The 15,933-nt window shown below is 45.1% G+C and overlaps 1 protein-coding gene across 1 annotated transcript in view; it reads left to right on the top strand.

Annotated features, from left to right (window-relative positions):
• The first annotated feature begins 1,812 nt into the window (after positions 1–1,812).
• The window catches only part of ST8SIA6 (ST8 alpha-N-acetyl-neuraminide alpha-2,8-sialyltransferase 6), a 43,311-nt gene continuing 29,190 nt past the window's right edge, over positions 1,813–15,933 (top strand). The window contains exons 1-2 of the mRNA XM_073334133.1: positions 1,813–1,924; positions 2,329–2,436. Of these exons, the coding sequence (XP_073190234.1) occupies positions 1,830–1,924; positions 2,329–2,436 (203 nt within the window). The 5' untranslated portion in view covers positions 1,813–1,829. The remainder of the gene's footprint in view (positions 1,925–2,328; positions 2,437–15,933) is intronic.

The following is a 15,933-nucleotide window of genomic DNA, read 5'->3' as shown; positions in this document are numbered from 1 at the left end:
CAGGTGATGAAAATGAACATGCATCAATCCACACTGTTTTGGGTCATTATCAAGTAGAACTTGTCATCAGCATGGACGCATGCCCTTTGGAAGGGTGGTTGAAGCATGAAGGGGCATATGAATCTTTAGCTACAACAGTGCAAACACCTGTTGCAAATGTAAACAAACTTGTTTGTCCGAGTGACGAGCTGAACAAGAAGTAGGACTGAGTAGACTTGTAGATGCTAAAGTTTTACATTGTTTTTGTTTTTGAGTGCAGTTATTTTTTGTACAAAATTCTACATTTGTAAGTTCAACTTTCATGGTAAAGAGATAAAAATAGAAAGTGAGCGCCGTACACTTTGTATTCTGTGTGGTAATTTAAATCAATATATTTGAAAATGTAGAAAACATCCAAAAATATTTAAATAAATGGTAATCTATTCTTTAACAGTGCGATTAATTGTTTTTAATCGCTTGACAGCCCTAATAACAATCCGCATGGAACCTGGGGAGAAGAACATCAGGTTGCAGGAGGGTACCAGGAAATAAGTTTGCATGTCAATGGCTTAAGCGCTAGTAGCAGTTAAAGCACTTCTGTAAAGTTATTTTAATGAAGAACCGCTTTAATTTTAGACACATGGCATCTGTAATTGAGAAGCTGGCCCAATACATGAAATTGGGCTCAGTTCTCCTCTTCCACACCAGGAGCACCCTTGTTTGGTACAATGAGGAGGGTGGGGCTGACTCTGGGGATTACAAATGAGAGTAAAGAGAGCTGAGACAAAGAGTAGAGCTGGGCTGAGAGCTACAGGAAAGGGATGCCCCTGAAGGAGGGAGGGGTGAGAATTCACTGGGTGGGGCAGTGGAGCCAGCTCAGGCTGGTGAAAGTGGAAGGCAGTCAGGGGGTCACAAACTCTGCCAGGCCAGAGAGCTGAGATCAGTGAAGGAAGAAAGATTGGGTGGGCCAGCTGTTGTCTCCAGGCAAGGGCTGGAATCCTACCCCAGAAGGAAGCAGGGTAGAGAAATACCTCAGCTAGCAGGGTTGGGGAGAGGTGTGGTGAGAGATGCTGGCATTGTGTTTGGTAGTGGACTGGTGGGCTGAATACACCATTTGGAGTGTGCTGGGGGCATTCTGGTCGATGGTAGTGAGCATTTTGCTAATAAACTAGCCCTGCACAAAGGGCTGTTTATATACCCTGAATTTGTTTGCAGACTGAAGAGAGACTGAGGGGAGGGGCCACTTGCAGGACTGCCCTGAGGGGGCACCTGGGAGGAGGCCAGGCCTTTAGCGTCCTTTCATGTTATTACCCAGCACCTGACATGAAGCACCGTCAGGTGCAAGTTGCCCTTCTCCTCGCCATGCTGGAAGAGGGCAGCGAGACACGCAAGCCCGGCACTCAGGTTGCCAGGGGCAGCTCTCCTACCCTGCCAGTGCCCTGTGGGAAGGTGCCCTGACAGCTTGGCCTTTTGCTGTGGCTACCTGGCATCCCCCTACCCCAGGTGCACGGACCCCTGCCTGGGAGCTACCGCCCCTCCCGAGAGGGGGACTGATGCTTGCCCGGGGGAGCTGAAGCAGGGCAGGGACAGGACGCCGTCACTCACTGTTACCCCCAGCGGGTCTGCGGTGCAGCCCCTGGTGACTGCGGGGGGGAAAGGAGGCTGCTTCAGGCGGGTGGGCTGAGCTCAGTGGCGGCACTGGGCCCCACACACCGGAACTGGGTGGGGCGGGGCAGAGAGACCCTGTGGTTGCTATCACCGCCTCCCTTAAATACTATGGGGCCGGCTTAGCTGCAGCGGGCGCTGCTCCCGCTCAGACTCGCCGTGCAGCTGCTCCGAGCAGTCACAAGATGCGGGCAGTCATCGCCTTAATCGCTATGCTCAGCAGCCTGCTTCTCTTCTTGTGCCTCCTTTGGCTCACGGCAGACGGGTCCCTCAGCACCAGGTAGAGAGGCTTACAGCGGGGTGAATCCAAACGAATCCGGGCGTTGAAAGCCAGCTCCCAGGTGTAGGTGGGGCAGAGTTTGGCTTTGGCTGGAAGCAGGCAGCAGCGGGGATGATATTGATACCTGGCTGGAAGGTGGGCTCCATGCCAGGAGGAGGTGGGATTCCAGAGAGCAGATACTCTAGCCTCTGAAATGCAGCCGGGGGAAAAAAGGAGTCTGACTTCCTCATCCCCTTTATACACTAGCCACAACGACAGCAGAACAGCCTTCGCTCGGCTTTTCCTGAGCTATTTTGGCTCTGAGGCTTTGCAGTGTATTAATGATTCATGGAGGGGGAACGGTTCACGCACGGTAACGTTTCATTACAGTGTTTGACAACTTTATTTTCCTTCTTGCTTACTAGGAGCTGGGAGGAGGAGACAAAATCAGCTACTGATATCACACCTAAAGGGTTGAGAAAACTCAGGTCCCCTTTAACATCTGTCCAGCTTGCGACTCAAACCGAGAACAGGTACAGGCTATTTATTTCTTATTTAGTATTCACATTATTTATGATTGTGGTATTACTGCTCTATACAGAAATAATTCCCTACAGTTACCATTTGCTTTTATAAGGTCTTGATCGAAAGATGTCTAAAGCATATTAGAACAAGAAAATTGGCTTGCAGTGTAATAAAAGGACTACTCCATACTAGGTATCATCAAATCTCAATCTGGCTGGTTTTGTGTAGCAAAGCAAAGAGTGCTTTATAATTTGTTCTGAGCATATTTTTTTTCTTCAAAAATGTGGGTCTGTCTGAGGGTTGTTCATTTAATTTTTTTTTAAATCATCACACACTTTGTTCATAATGTGGATTTCTCCTTTAAAATACATAAGCTTAGAGCCAGATTCTGAAATCCCTTACTCACACTGAGTAGCATCTTCTTCCAAACGTAGTCTCGTGGTTTAGTCCCAAGTGCCATGCTCTTTCTGAATCATTTTGTGGATCCTTGTTATCATGCCCCTTAATTTATATCACAATGCTTGATAAGGGTATAGTCAATAAAATAAACTGTGGGGGATGGGGGAAGTCATTTAATAAGTGCAGGGCTTGAATGGTTTTTATAACCAAGAACCATATTTTGTCACTTGGTGTCATTCCAGACTGCTCACAGCATAAGGTACTACTCACCATGGGTAAGGGTAGCAGAATTGATATATTAGTCATTCAAAAGCTGGTACTATCTAGAATTTTTTTTCATGATTTTTTTTTTTTTACTTAATTTATCCATATTAACATTACAGGTGTTCTAATTAGCGCATATATATATATATATATATATATATATATATATATATATATATTAAAAAAAATAAATCAACAGGTACAGTGACTAAAGAGCCACACAATGATTTAGAGAGAGTTTAGCAATTGCCTTTTTAAGCTTGAAGTGTGAAATTTTGGCCCTATTGAAGTCAGTGGCAAAACTCCCATTGACTTTAGTGGGGCCAGGATTCCACCCAAAGAGTCTAACTGAAATTTTTGGTTCAAACTACAAATCATAGAATATCAGGGTTGGAAGGGACCCCAGAAGGTCATCTAGTCCAACCCCCTGCTCGAAGCAGGACCAATTCCCAGTTAAATCATCCCAGCCAGGGCTTTGTCAAGCCTGACCTTAAAAACCTCTAAGGAAGGAGATTCTACCACCTCCCTAGGTAACGCATTCCAGTGTTTCACCACCCTCTTAGTGAAAAAGTTTTTCCTAATATCCAATCTAAACCTCCCCCACTGCAACTTGAGACCATTACTCCTCGTTCTGTCATCTGCTACCATTGAGAACAGTCTAGAGCCATCCTCTTTGGAACCCCCTTTCAGGTAGTTGAAAGCAGCTATCAAATCCCCCCTCATTCTTCTCTTCTGCAGGCTAAACAATCCCAGCTCCCTCAGCCTCTCCTCATAAGTCAAATGCTTTCCCCCCAGTCAATACAAATGGAGATAGTGCTACTATTCATTCAGTATTTCTTGCCAAGGAACCCCCCTCCCTCACTCCCCCCCCCCCCGAATTTAGATGTTCCAAATGTCTTAAGTTTTTTAAAGTTTAGATGCAACAAAATATGCAATGCTGACAATGTGGAGCATATGGTCAGTCTGTGTGAACACCTTTTGTGTTCTTGTCATCTGTTTCCCTTTTCTGTGTTCTTTCCCTCTCTGTCTGCTTTCTCATTCCTTCCTGCTCTCAATTACTAGTAAGTGGTTTCTCAGCATGCTCTCTGCTCTGTTGAGGTTTATGTATTTGTTGCTTCTATCTCTTCTCCACTTTATGTACTCTGTTGCGTTTTTGTTTTCTTTTCCCCCCCTCTTAACTCCTTATGTTGCTTTCTTCCTCTTCCCTGCTAGTTTCTGTGTTGTGCTTTCCTGCCACTCAGCTCTGTGTGCTAAGCAATGGAGTCACATTGAATTCGAAGTGATGGCAGACTCAGAGTGCTTCAGCAAATGGGAATCTAGTCTTTTTTTTAACCTGCTATTAGCACAGTCACAACCAGAGCAAAGAAATAGAGGGGACAGGAGGCATGTGGGAAGATCAGTGACAGGTTTTTAATCTCAGTTGTAAGGCAAGTGTTGATAGTCAGATCATTGTTAGGGACCTCATGGATGCTGGATGCAGCCAACTGCTGGTTCCTAGAGGGCCATGATGATGGAGTTCTTCTAAAAACAAACATTATGGCCCCTCCCCGAAGTGGCATGTGTCTCTTTCCTCGGCATACTTCTGGAGAACTCCTCCCTGGAAGTCTGGTGGCAAAGTCCTAAAGGCAACCAAACTAAAGTATTGAATCAAACCCCAAAAACAGAACACAACCTCTCCCTGGGGTTTGTTCCTTGCACATATTCCTGCTGGGAATCCAGACTCTTTGCAGAAATGTGGCAGGCACAGCCCAAAGCAGCCATGCGGATTATCACTGTCTCTGGGGGAGATTCACAACAACTGTCTTTGCAGTATAGTCCCTGGAGACTCCCCTCCTCAGTTTTAAAGGGCCAGTGTACTCTGTTACTGCGGACTCACCTTCCCACCCCACTTTCTACAGGGGTGGCCAAACTGTGGCTAGTGAGCCACATGTGGCTCTTTTACCACTAAAGTGCAGCTCATGGTTCCCTCCACATCTCCCCCCCACCCCTATCCTTCATCTACCCAGGGGTGCGGGGGAGCTCGTGCAGCAGGGTGGTGGGGTAGGGGCTTCTGTCCAGCAGGGTTGCAGGGGGCGGGTCTCAGGGCTGCTGCCCAGTGGGGCACACCTGCCAGGGCTCAGGGCTTCAGCAGGAGCAGGGTTGAATCCCTGAGTCCTGGTTGGTATCTCCCACAGGGCTGAAGCTCCAAGCCCCAGCAGGCACAAACTTCTGAAGATTGTCATATGTGGCTCGGAGGGCCAGTAAGTAGTTTTGGCCAACCCTGGTATAGAAGGTAGATATGGAAAAGACCTATTAGTTCACTTAGTCAATCTCCCTAAAAATGCAGAATTATTCCCTACAGGACATTTTCTAGTGCTTTGCCCTGGTCTAGTTTTTGCAGTCTTAAGCAATGGGGATTCTGCCACTTCTCTTGGGAGATTATTTCAGAGCCTAATACATCTCACTGTTAGAAGAACATCAGGGAAACCTTTCTTATGATTCTCCATTATTAAAGTTATCATTCCATTGCTATTAATCAGACATCCCTTCCCCACGCCCACTGTCTCACACCAACCTCTTCCCTTCTTGGTAGCAGTAATCTTGCTTTAAAGACCAACTAGAATAAGAAGCAGATAAATAAGATCAGCCCAGGCAGGAGGAGGGGAAGACAGCTTTCTCAAAACCCAACTAATGCAGAGATTTAGGTTAATAGAAATGATAACAGGGCAGCAAAGAGCTGGCCAGCCACCACTTGCTACGTGGCACAAATTTTAAAGCACCTCTTAATATTTTCTTGAGCATCGTTATCTTTTTGACAGAAAAGTCTGTTTTGTTACAAACCTGACCTGCATTGTTGGGTTGGTCGGATAATTGGTGAAGGTGTTAAAAGAGCTGTGAGTAAGGAGAAAGGGAGAAAGGAGGTTTGCAGTGAGGATAAGTTAGAATTAATTAATACATCATATCACAGCCTTGTTTTCTCCATTTTTTTTTCCTTCTACAATAACGGATTGTTTTGCATGACTAGGGAATAAATAACTATATTGTGATAATAATGAACTATGCTATAGAATCCAGTACGTTCTTCTGTCAAACTATTGTATCAGTGGGGTGGAGAGTGGGATAGGCTGATTACCAAGGTTATGAATTGTAACCTAGTAATAAGCTGCAGTTTAGATTAGTCAGCAAGGGTGGGAGCTCTACTTATTTTTCTGCTGTCTTAATGTTCTGTAACTTCCCCCTTCAATGATATGTGCAGAAACACTTGAAGTGTATTTCCAGGACATACTTAGTGTGTCTGCTATGTCTAAATGAATAGAAGCTCTATTGTAAGCTCCTGCCAGGACACATTTATGTTCTGCCACCGAGGGGTTTCTCAGCCTCTTCCAGTCTACCTAGCCAAAGTGAAATTGTTGTCTGTCATTCTGTCGAGTGTGTATTGCTATCACACCATTTCAGTATTATTACCTTATTATATTCTCTTCACTAGTCTAGCAGACTGCGAATATTGTTTGCCATGTTCTATGACTAGTTTATGGATTTTTATAAAGAGAAAATATTGATACTAAATATGACACTGGTTCATATGCAACAGAAGGGCTACCAAATTTCAAAGTGCCATTGAGTTAAAGGCTATTTAGGACCTGCTGTAACATTACTTATCCAAGCTAAAGTTTCATGGGAATTTTGCTTGAGAAAGGAGTGAAAGATCAGCCTCTCACACAGTTACCATTATTAATATTCTAAGGCAAATAGTTGTTCCTGTGGTTTGATAAAGTGTTTTTTACAGTCCATTTCACAAAGCATCTAGATCGTGTATTGCCTTATTAATCAAAGTGTCATGAACCTTAAAAACATCAATGTATTCTCATTATCAAATTCACTTAAATTGGTGGCAGAGTTAACAGTTTAATAACACCCTTATTATGGAAGAGTGGATTATTGGTTTCTAATATCCCCAACTAACACACTGTGAAAGATTCAAAATTAAATGTGTCTACTAGGGAGAAGATAAGACACACAAATATTCACAAACAGGCTGCCAGTTTTTAGTAGTCAAATCTGGTAGAAAGAGGCACATATACAGTAATATGAAGACAAAGGCACCTGAGAGACTAAGGGAGTTACTCACCAGCTGACTATCTCAGGAGCACTTCTCTTATTGCTATTGATTGATTTAGGGGAATAAATAACTACATCTAGTTAATAAGTCTCTGTGCTATACAGACCTGGGCAGGGGAGAGACTAGGAACATGCCATTGAGTTTGGTAGGACACGGGGCTGGCTTGCTGTGTTTGGTGTATGTGAAATCTAGGCTTAGTTGCTGGCTGTTTGGGTTAGGTTGCCCTGCAGTTAGGTGGGTGAGCATCTGATTTTGAGTAGGCCTGTTTGAATGAGAGCTGTGGAATTTTTTGGTTAGGCCACTGATCAGCAGGGGCTGAGTGAGAAGGGGTGAGTCACCCATTCCAGCTGTGTGTGTGTGTGTGTGTGTGGGGGGACTGGCCTTAAAAAGCACAGATGTTGCCAGTTGCTGATGAAGGCAAATGGGAGACTAAAGGAGTTAGCCAGCTGAGCTCCCTGCAGATGGAGAGAGTGTGGGTAGATGGGTTTATTTTCTCCCCCTTAACTTGGTACTCTACAAGGGAGAACCTGCAATGGGAGAAAAATGGCACATTGCCAGTGCTACTGCTAACTATTCCTCTGCCTGCACCTAGGGGGGACCTGGTCAGCTAGGAGTCTTGACCGTGGTCTTAACTTGTTGGGAATGTGGCAGGAGGATCCACATGGTGTGAGTGGTGTCTGTTTATTCCCCATACTCCTTGCATTTTGGGGAAGAAATGTGAAGGAGTGGAAGTATTAGTACATAAGATAAATTATGACTTAATTGGCATCACAGCGACTTGGTTGGAGAAATACTGGTATAGAGGAGTACAGCTTGTTCAAGGAAGACAGAAAGGGAGGAGATATTGCATTGTGCATCAAGAATATATACGCTCATTCTGAGGTTCAGAAGAAGGTAAGAAGCAGACCAGTGGAAAATCTGAGTGAAGAAAAACAGGGGTGACATCCTGGCAGAGGTCTACTATAGACCACCAAACCAAGAGGAAGAGGTGGATGAAGCATTTCTGGATAACGGAATTGCAAAACACATGACCTGTAGTAATGAGGGACTTTAACTATCCAGATATCTGTTGACAAAGTAATACGGCAAAACACAAAATGTCCAGTAAGTTTTTTGGAACCGTATTGGGGACAACTTCTTGTTTCAGAAGGTGGAGGAAGTAACTACGAAGGCAGCCATTTTAGACTTATTTTTGTCCAACAGGGAGTAGTAGTTCGTGAATCTGAAGGTGGAAGGCAACTAGCTTGAAACTGATCATGAAATGATAGATTTCATGATGCTAAGAAAAGGAAGGAGTGAGAGCAGCAGAATAAGGACAATGGATTTCAAAAAAGCAGACTTTAACAAACCAAGGATCTGTATGAACTATGAAATTAGGTAAATTTTTATAGAAGTTGATTTTTACACAATCGACTGTATAAAGTTGATTTCTATGTCCCACTAAGCATATTAAGTCAGTGGAGTGCGTCCTCACTACCGTGGCTAGCATCGACTCCTGGAGCAGTGCACTGTGGGAAGCTATCCCACAGTTCCCGCAGTCTCCGCTGCCCATTGGAATTCTGGGTTAAGCTTCCAATGCCTGATGGGGCAAAAACATTGTCATGGGTGGATTTCTTCAGTCTCCCCTCCATCCCTCCCGCTGCGAAAGCAACTGCGGACAATCATTTTGCGCCTTTTTTTCCTGGGTTACCTGTGCAGACACCATAGCATGGCAAACATGGAGCCCACTCAGCTCACCGCTGCTGTTGCGAGCATTGTAAACACCTCACGCATTATACTGCAGTATGTGTAGAACCTGGCTAAGAGACGGCAGCACGAGGACGATTGTGAGGAGGACATGGACACAGATGTTCCTGAAAGCATGGGATGTGGCAATTGGGACTACGTGGCAGCAGTGGGGCTGGCTGATACAGTGGAATGCCAATTCTGGGCCTGGCAAACAAGCATAGACTGGTGGGACCGCATAGTCTTGCAGGTATGGGATGATTCCCAGTGGCTGTGAAACTTTCACATGCGTATGGCCACTTCCCTGGAACTCTGAGTTGCTTTTCCCTGCCCTGGCATGCAGGAATACCAAGATGAGACTGCCCTGACCGTTGAGAAGTGAGTGGCGATAGCCCTGTGGAAGCTTGCAACACCTGACTGCTACCGGTCAGTCAGTAACCAATCTGGAGTGGGCAAGTCCACTGTGGGGACTGCTGTGATCCAAGTAGCCAATGCAATCACTGATGATCTGTTATCAAGGGTAGTGACTCTGGGAAATGTGCAGGTCATAGTGGATGGCTTTGGTGCAATGGAGTTCCCTAACTGTGGTGGGCGATAGACGGAACGCATATCCCTATCTTCGCACTGGACCACCTTGCCAACCAGTATGTAAACAGCAAGGGGTACTTCTCAATGGTGCTGCAAGCACTGGTGGATCACAAGGGACTGACATCAACGTGGGATGGCTGGGAAAGGTGCATGATGCTCTCATCTTTAGGAATTCTGGGTTGTTTGAGCAGCTGCAAGAAAGGACTTACTTCCCAGACCAGAAAATTACTGCTGGGGATGTTGAAATGCCAATAGTTATCCTTGGAGACCCAGCCTACCCCTTGCTCCCATGGCTCTTGAAGCCATACACAGGCAGCCTGGACAGTAGTAAGGAGCAGTTCAACTATAGGCTGAGCAAGTGAAGAATGGTGGTAGAATGTGCCTTTGGATGTTTAAAAGGTCGCTGGCACTGTTTGCTGACTAGGTTAGACCTCAGCGAAACCAATATTCCCATTGTTATTATTGCTTGCTATGTGCTCCATAATATCTGTGAGAGTAAGGGGAAGAGGTTTATGGTGGGGGTGGGAGGTTGAGGCAAATTGCCTGGCTGCCAATTTTGAACCAGACACCAGGGCCATTAGAAGAGCACAGGTAGGCGTGCTGCGCATCAGAGGCTTTGAAAACCAGTTTCATGACTGGCCAGGCTAAGGTGTGACAGCTGTGTGTGTTTCTCCTTGCTGCAAACCCACCCCCTTTGTTGATTTTAATTCCCTGTAAGCCAACCACCCTCCCCCTCTTCGATCACAGCTGGCAAAGGAAATAAAATCACTATTGTTTTGAAACCATGCATTCTTTCTTAATTTAAAAAAAAAAAGCCCGAGGGGGAAAGGGGAAAAGATAACTGATAAGGTAGCCCAAGTAGGGTGGGGGAGGAGGGAAGGACAAGGCCACATTGCTTATTGTAGCCATGCTACAAATCAAAACTGTTTGACAGCCTTCTGTTGCTTGGGCCATCCTGTGGAGTGGAGTGGCTGGGTGCCTGGAGCCTCCCACCCCACCTTCTTGGGCATCTGGGTGAGGAGGATATGGAACTTGGGGAGGTCGGCAGGTGGTTGTACAGTGGATGCAGTGGCGGTCTGTGCTCTTGTTGGCTTTCCTGCAGCTCCACCAGACGCCTGAGCAAGTCTGTTTGCTCCCCCATTAGCCTCCGCATTGCGTGCTGCCTCTTCTCATCGTGCTCACTTAATGCTCTCCTGGACTCTGCCACTGAATGCCTCCATGCATTCAGCTGTGCCCTATCAGTGCAGGAGAACTGCATGAGCTCGGAAAACATGTCATTGTGAGTGTGGTTTTTTCACCTTCTAATCTGCGATAACCTCAGAGATGGTGATGATGGGAGAGCATAGAAACATTTGTACCTGCGGGGGGGGATAAAAAGGGAGAGTAAAATTTAAGATGATACATTTCTGAGAACAAAAGGGAGACTCTTTCACAGTGAAACAAGCAATTCACAGCAGACAGCACATGTGCTTTAGGTACAAGGTCATATTTTGCCTTTTATATTGAGCGCCTGCCGGTATGGTGACACATTACACACAGCTGGGCAACAGAATTCGGTTTCCAGGCAGCCATGGTAAGCCAAAGGGTACACGGGTTTGGCTCCTAACGCCTTCATAACATGTGGGAATTTTTTTTCAAACTGCAGCACCCTCCTTTCCCATAGCACGCAATGCCAGCTGAGTTTGCCATTTAAAAGGAGGGGCTGCGGTTTTCAGGTGGATGTGTAGCATATGTCTCCCTGCCACCCCTCCGCATGGCTATTTGGGATGATCCCTTCACCCCTCCCCCCACTGCGTGGCTATTCTCAGGGATGATCCCATTTAGCCAAGTGCAAACAGCCCAGCATGAATGGGGTCCTTTTATTGTTCCCTTACAAAAATTCCCCTATTTCAACCAGGTGACCATGAATGATATCACTCTCCTGAGGCTAACACAGAAAGATATAGACTGAATGTGACCAAAACCCAGGACCATTTGCTGCCATGCTTTGTGCTGCAATGATTCCAGACTACTTGCTACTGGCTTGGTGTGGTAAAGTGTCCTACCATGGAAGACGAAATAAGGAGCCCTCCCCAGAAACTTTCTGCGAAGGCTTTCTGAGTACTTCCATGAGAGCTTCATAGAGATGTCCCTGGAGGATTCCCACTCCATCCCCAGACACGGTAACAGACTTATCCAGTAGCTGTACTGGCCGCAAATGCATCCCAAGTCTTCAGGGAAAATCAAACATTCAACACTATTGCTTTTAAACCCTGTACTGTAGTACAAATGTGCACTACCAGAGGTGTCTTCTCCTCCTTCAGGGTTGGGGATCCCACCTTGGGAGGATATTGGCTCTAGGGTGATGAGTCAAGTTTCCTCTGGTTTAAGGTTAAAACCTCTGGATATTGCATGGTTTCTGCCCTAAGCCACAGATTCAGTTGAAACGTTTGTGGAACTTGGCCTTAGTCCTGGATGAAACCAGCTTGATTGGTGCTTAGTTTCCAATTCATCAGAAAAGTTGGTTTTGTACAGTTCTAAGTATTAGCCAGAGATGTCTATTCACTAGGCCAAGCAATTTTTAGATCATCTCTGTTAGTCACACCATGAAACATTTACTGACTGGCTAAATTATTTGTTCAAGTCAGAAATCTGCACATCTCTGGATAGTGCAATAGAATCTTGAAATGCCACCTGCAGACCTTAGTTATTCCAGTGTAAACCCCCTACTATTTTGGGAATTAAGATATCTCTCATGGCAAAACAGGAGTAATTTTAGCCATTCCGTGACTAGGAGTCACTGCTATACAAGCAATAATACTAAAATTGGCTTTGGGACCTATAGACTTCCATTGTTTTAAAATTTTGTACAGCACCATGAGCTTTGAATGCATGCTTTATAAACAAAATACATGCAGAAGAGGTATCTTTGGTGGCCTAATGTGAGTGTGGATTATAAGGATAAAAAGTAAAAGCTTTATGCTGTCATTTAGAGGCAATTTCTTTCTGTTGGTTCAAGTGCTATAAACTAAAAGCAGGCCAATGATCTAGTCAAAAGGCTCTTGCTGGGACCAATGAACTTCATGCAGTATATCCACTAGCACCAGGAAATGTAGCAATATGGAAACTGAAGTTGATTTTGTGTGCGTAGCTTCTCACTCAAATGTGAAAATCACTCCTGTGCAGAGGCTCAGCACAAAGGCCTCAAGGCTTAAGTGGGACCAAATAGGGCCCAGGCCCTCATGCTGGTGTTCTGTATAGAGCTGAAGTTCACTCCTTGAAAGAACATCAGTTCTTGCATAGTGATGTGTTACTGTTATGATGGGATGTGCCTCAGATGGTCAGTCTACCTGAAACAATGCCATATCAGATCCATTTTCTGACTGGCTCTTTCTGGCAGAAGGTGATTTCTTCTCGACAGGAAACCTAGCAGGCCAGCTTTCAGAACTTGTTTGAACAGGCTTCAAACAAGCATTTAAGTACTAGCCACAAGCCAATGGTAGTGTATCAACTGAGTTTGTAATTTTGAACCAGCCTTACTTTATGTGGAAACCAACTAATGCAAAGTATGACTGATTACCATTGGCTTTTGTGTATCTCTGAAAAACCACTGTCAGCAGGTGATGAGGAGGGTCTCTGTGTAAAAACACAGCTGCTGTTGGATCCTCTGTGGCTGTATGTGTTTCTGTATTTGGAGATCACTTTTGTCCTGTTTTGAACTCCGAGGCTGCTGGGGCTAATGCTTTGTGTACCTGTGGATACAAATAGTCGGTATATAACAGACATGGGCCTGATTAGGCTGATCAGACTTAAACTCCATGTACATAAATGGAAGAGGTTCTGATTTACACCAGCTTAACTGAAATGACAAGTGGCACCTATGTCTTCAGTTCTCCTTGGCTGACTTTTGAGGATGTCTTCCTAAAAAGTGCTCCCTTACAGAGGTAGAGTAACAACTCAGGGCAAGTCTACGTTGCAGCTGGGGGTTTAATTTCCAGCTCAGGTAGACATACCTGCACTAGCTTTGATGGAGCCAGTGTGCTAAAAATAGCAGTGTGGCCAAGGCTACATAGGTAGTGGCATTAGCTAGCCTGCCTGAGTACAACCCTGCCTGACCCGCCTGGGTACCTACCTGAGTGGCTAGCCCAAGCTGCCACCTGTGCTGAGATGGCCACACTGCTAATTTTAGTACACTAGCTTGAGCAGACCTAGCTCATGTATGTCTACTCAAGCCGGAGACTACATCTCCCAGTTGCAATGTATGTTTCCTCTTCATTCTTTCTGGAGAAGCAGCTTTTCCCCCTTCATATGCTGTAAGTGTGCTAACACTTCTGACTGTTCTTTCATGTTGATAACATCCAAGCAAGTAGATGAATCACAAGGTTTTATTGAATATTCCAAGATCTGTCCTTAGCACAGTTCCTCTTCCATCCATTTTCACTCTTCCATCCAGTCCCATATCTCTGGTTATAAGCCATGACCGTTTGCACCAGTAGCATGCATTTGGCTGATAATATTTCTCTTTTCAAGATGGTTTTTATGTAATTAATCGTAGACTGTGTCCCCATTTGTGCTTTGAACTCCTGCAATATAAGAGTAATTTTTAGCAACCAGAGCAGGAACAGAAACAAAAGAGAAGAACAGTGTATTCACTTATTTTTTCGTGGTGTCATTCTGGTTGTGTTTTTTTTTTTCTTTTTTTAAAAGAAATATCTACATCTATAAATCTGGGCTAACCAAAATCTGCTGAAGCATGTGTGCCGAGCTATTATGAGAGCCAGGAAAAAAGGGACCTCATTTAGTTCTTTTGTACCTTCAACCCACTTGTAAACCTGTGTGTGTGAGAACTGTATTGACAGAACGTTTATTGTCAATTATATACATGCTGTACTGAGTTCAGTGCCCTGAAAACCTGATGCCCTTATATTTGTATGCCACTCTTCCAAAAGAAGTATTAACCTAAGAAACCGTATCCAAAATCGGCCACTGAGCTGATAACAAGTAATACCAGCTGTTGTCTGTGGGTTTTGTTTTGTTTTTTGGGTTTTTTTGCTTTTTTTTTTTAGCTATACAGGACCTCTAAGAGCTAGATTGTGGCATTTTGCCACAGCCCCCAATAAAGTGTGTGCAGAGCTGCAGCTCCCCAAGGAGAACCCTGGATGTACTCCTGGGGGAATGCCCTCTCTCTGTCCAGGGAGAAGTGCAGTCTGTGACTTCCCTCTTGGGCATGCCGTATGTTCCCTCTCCCCATCACAGCAGCTTTCTAGGTGAGTTGTTCCTGTGGTCTCCAAGCAAACAGTGGCAATTCTGCCTAGCCCTTATGTGCCCTGTCCTGGGGGAGGAAAGGCTTCTTACTTCCTCTCTGTCCTACTGCCTGGTCATGGAAGTGCTTGTCATAGCCTAGTACCAAAATGTTGTTACTGGTTGTTTGCTCCTGCTTAGTCTGGTAAGGGCTGGTCTGCGATTCTTACCTGAGTAAGTCCTGCCCGAATACGAACTGCAGGATTGGCCCCTAATTCAGTATTTGTGTGCCAAATTCTACTTCAATATGTGGGTGCAGGACTCCCAGGGACTTCATTGTGAGCCTGGTGTGCACCCAAGGACAGGATTGGGCCCCTACACATCCCATTGATGGTGACACAGGCACAGGAACAGCATCAGCGCTCCTGGCTCATCAGCATTGAGGCTGAAATGTACAAAGCCCTTGACATCCTAATCACTGGAATAGGAGTATGTATGCACTGCAGTGGTCTGGCTGCTGTGACTCTGAGAGCTGGATTGGGTTGCTCAGGAGAGCACCCACACATAAGCAGTCATGAACAAATGACACCGCATCTGTGCACAAGCTACACACCTTTAACCATGATTTGTGCAAGTATGCTCCGAGTGTCAGAGCTACACAGTCTCCAGAAATGAAGCCACTCTTGCCCAGTGTGAGTTTTGGTGTAGGGGGTGAACAAATTGTGCATTCAAAGGGCCAGATTTACAACTAAGGATCTGGCCCACACTACCTGATTGTTAAAAAGGGTGTTCATATAATTTAATTCATACAGTATCAATAAGCACGGAGGATACTTTCTCCTTCCAGTTGCCTATTGAGACAGGGTCTTGGCCTTTCCTGTGACAGAAGGGAACTCTTTAAGAAGAGTTATTTTTGTTTAGACTGGTTTTCTATGCTGGAATAAGAATATCTTCACCTAGGTCTAGCAAATGTGTTTAGTATCGTTAAAGGGGATAATTTAGGGCCCAGCATGCCAGAAGGTGAATTTACAGAGTCAGTGTTGAAATGTTTGGCAACAAAAGCCTGTTAACTTAATGTTGGTCAGTTGAGTGTATGAACTGAATCAGTAAAGAGGAATGAGAAATTATGGTCAGTAGAGCAAAAAACCTCATGTCAGAGGGAAGAAAAATGTTGCAAGAGATGATAGAGAGGAGGATACTATTTGCATGG

Source organism: Lepidochelys kempii, chromosome 2, assembly GCF_965140285.1.
Source record: "Lepidochelys kempii isolate rLepKem1 chromosome 2, rLepKem1.hap1, whole genome shotgun sequence".
NCBI classification, from domain to species: Eukaryota; Metazoa; Chordata; order Testudines; family Cheloniidae; genus Lepidochelys; species Lepidochelys kempii.
This window is presented reverse-complemented; position numbering and strand designations above follow the sequence as displayed.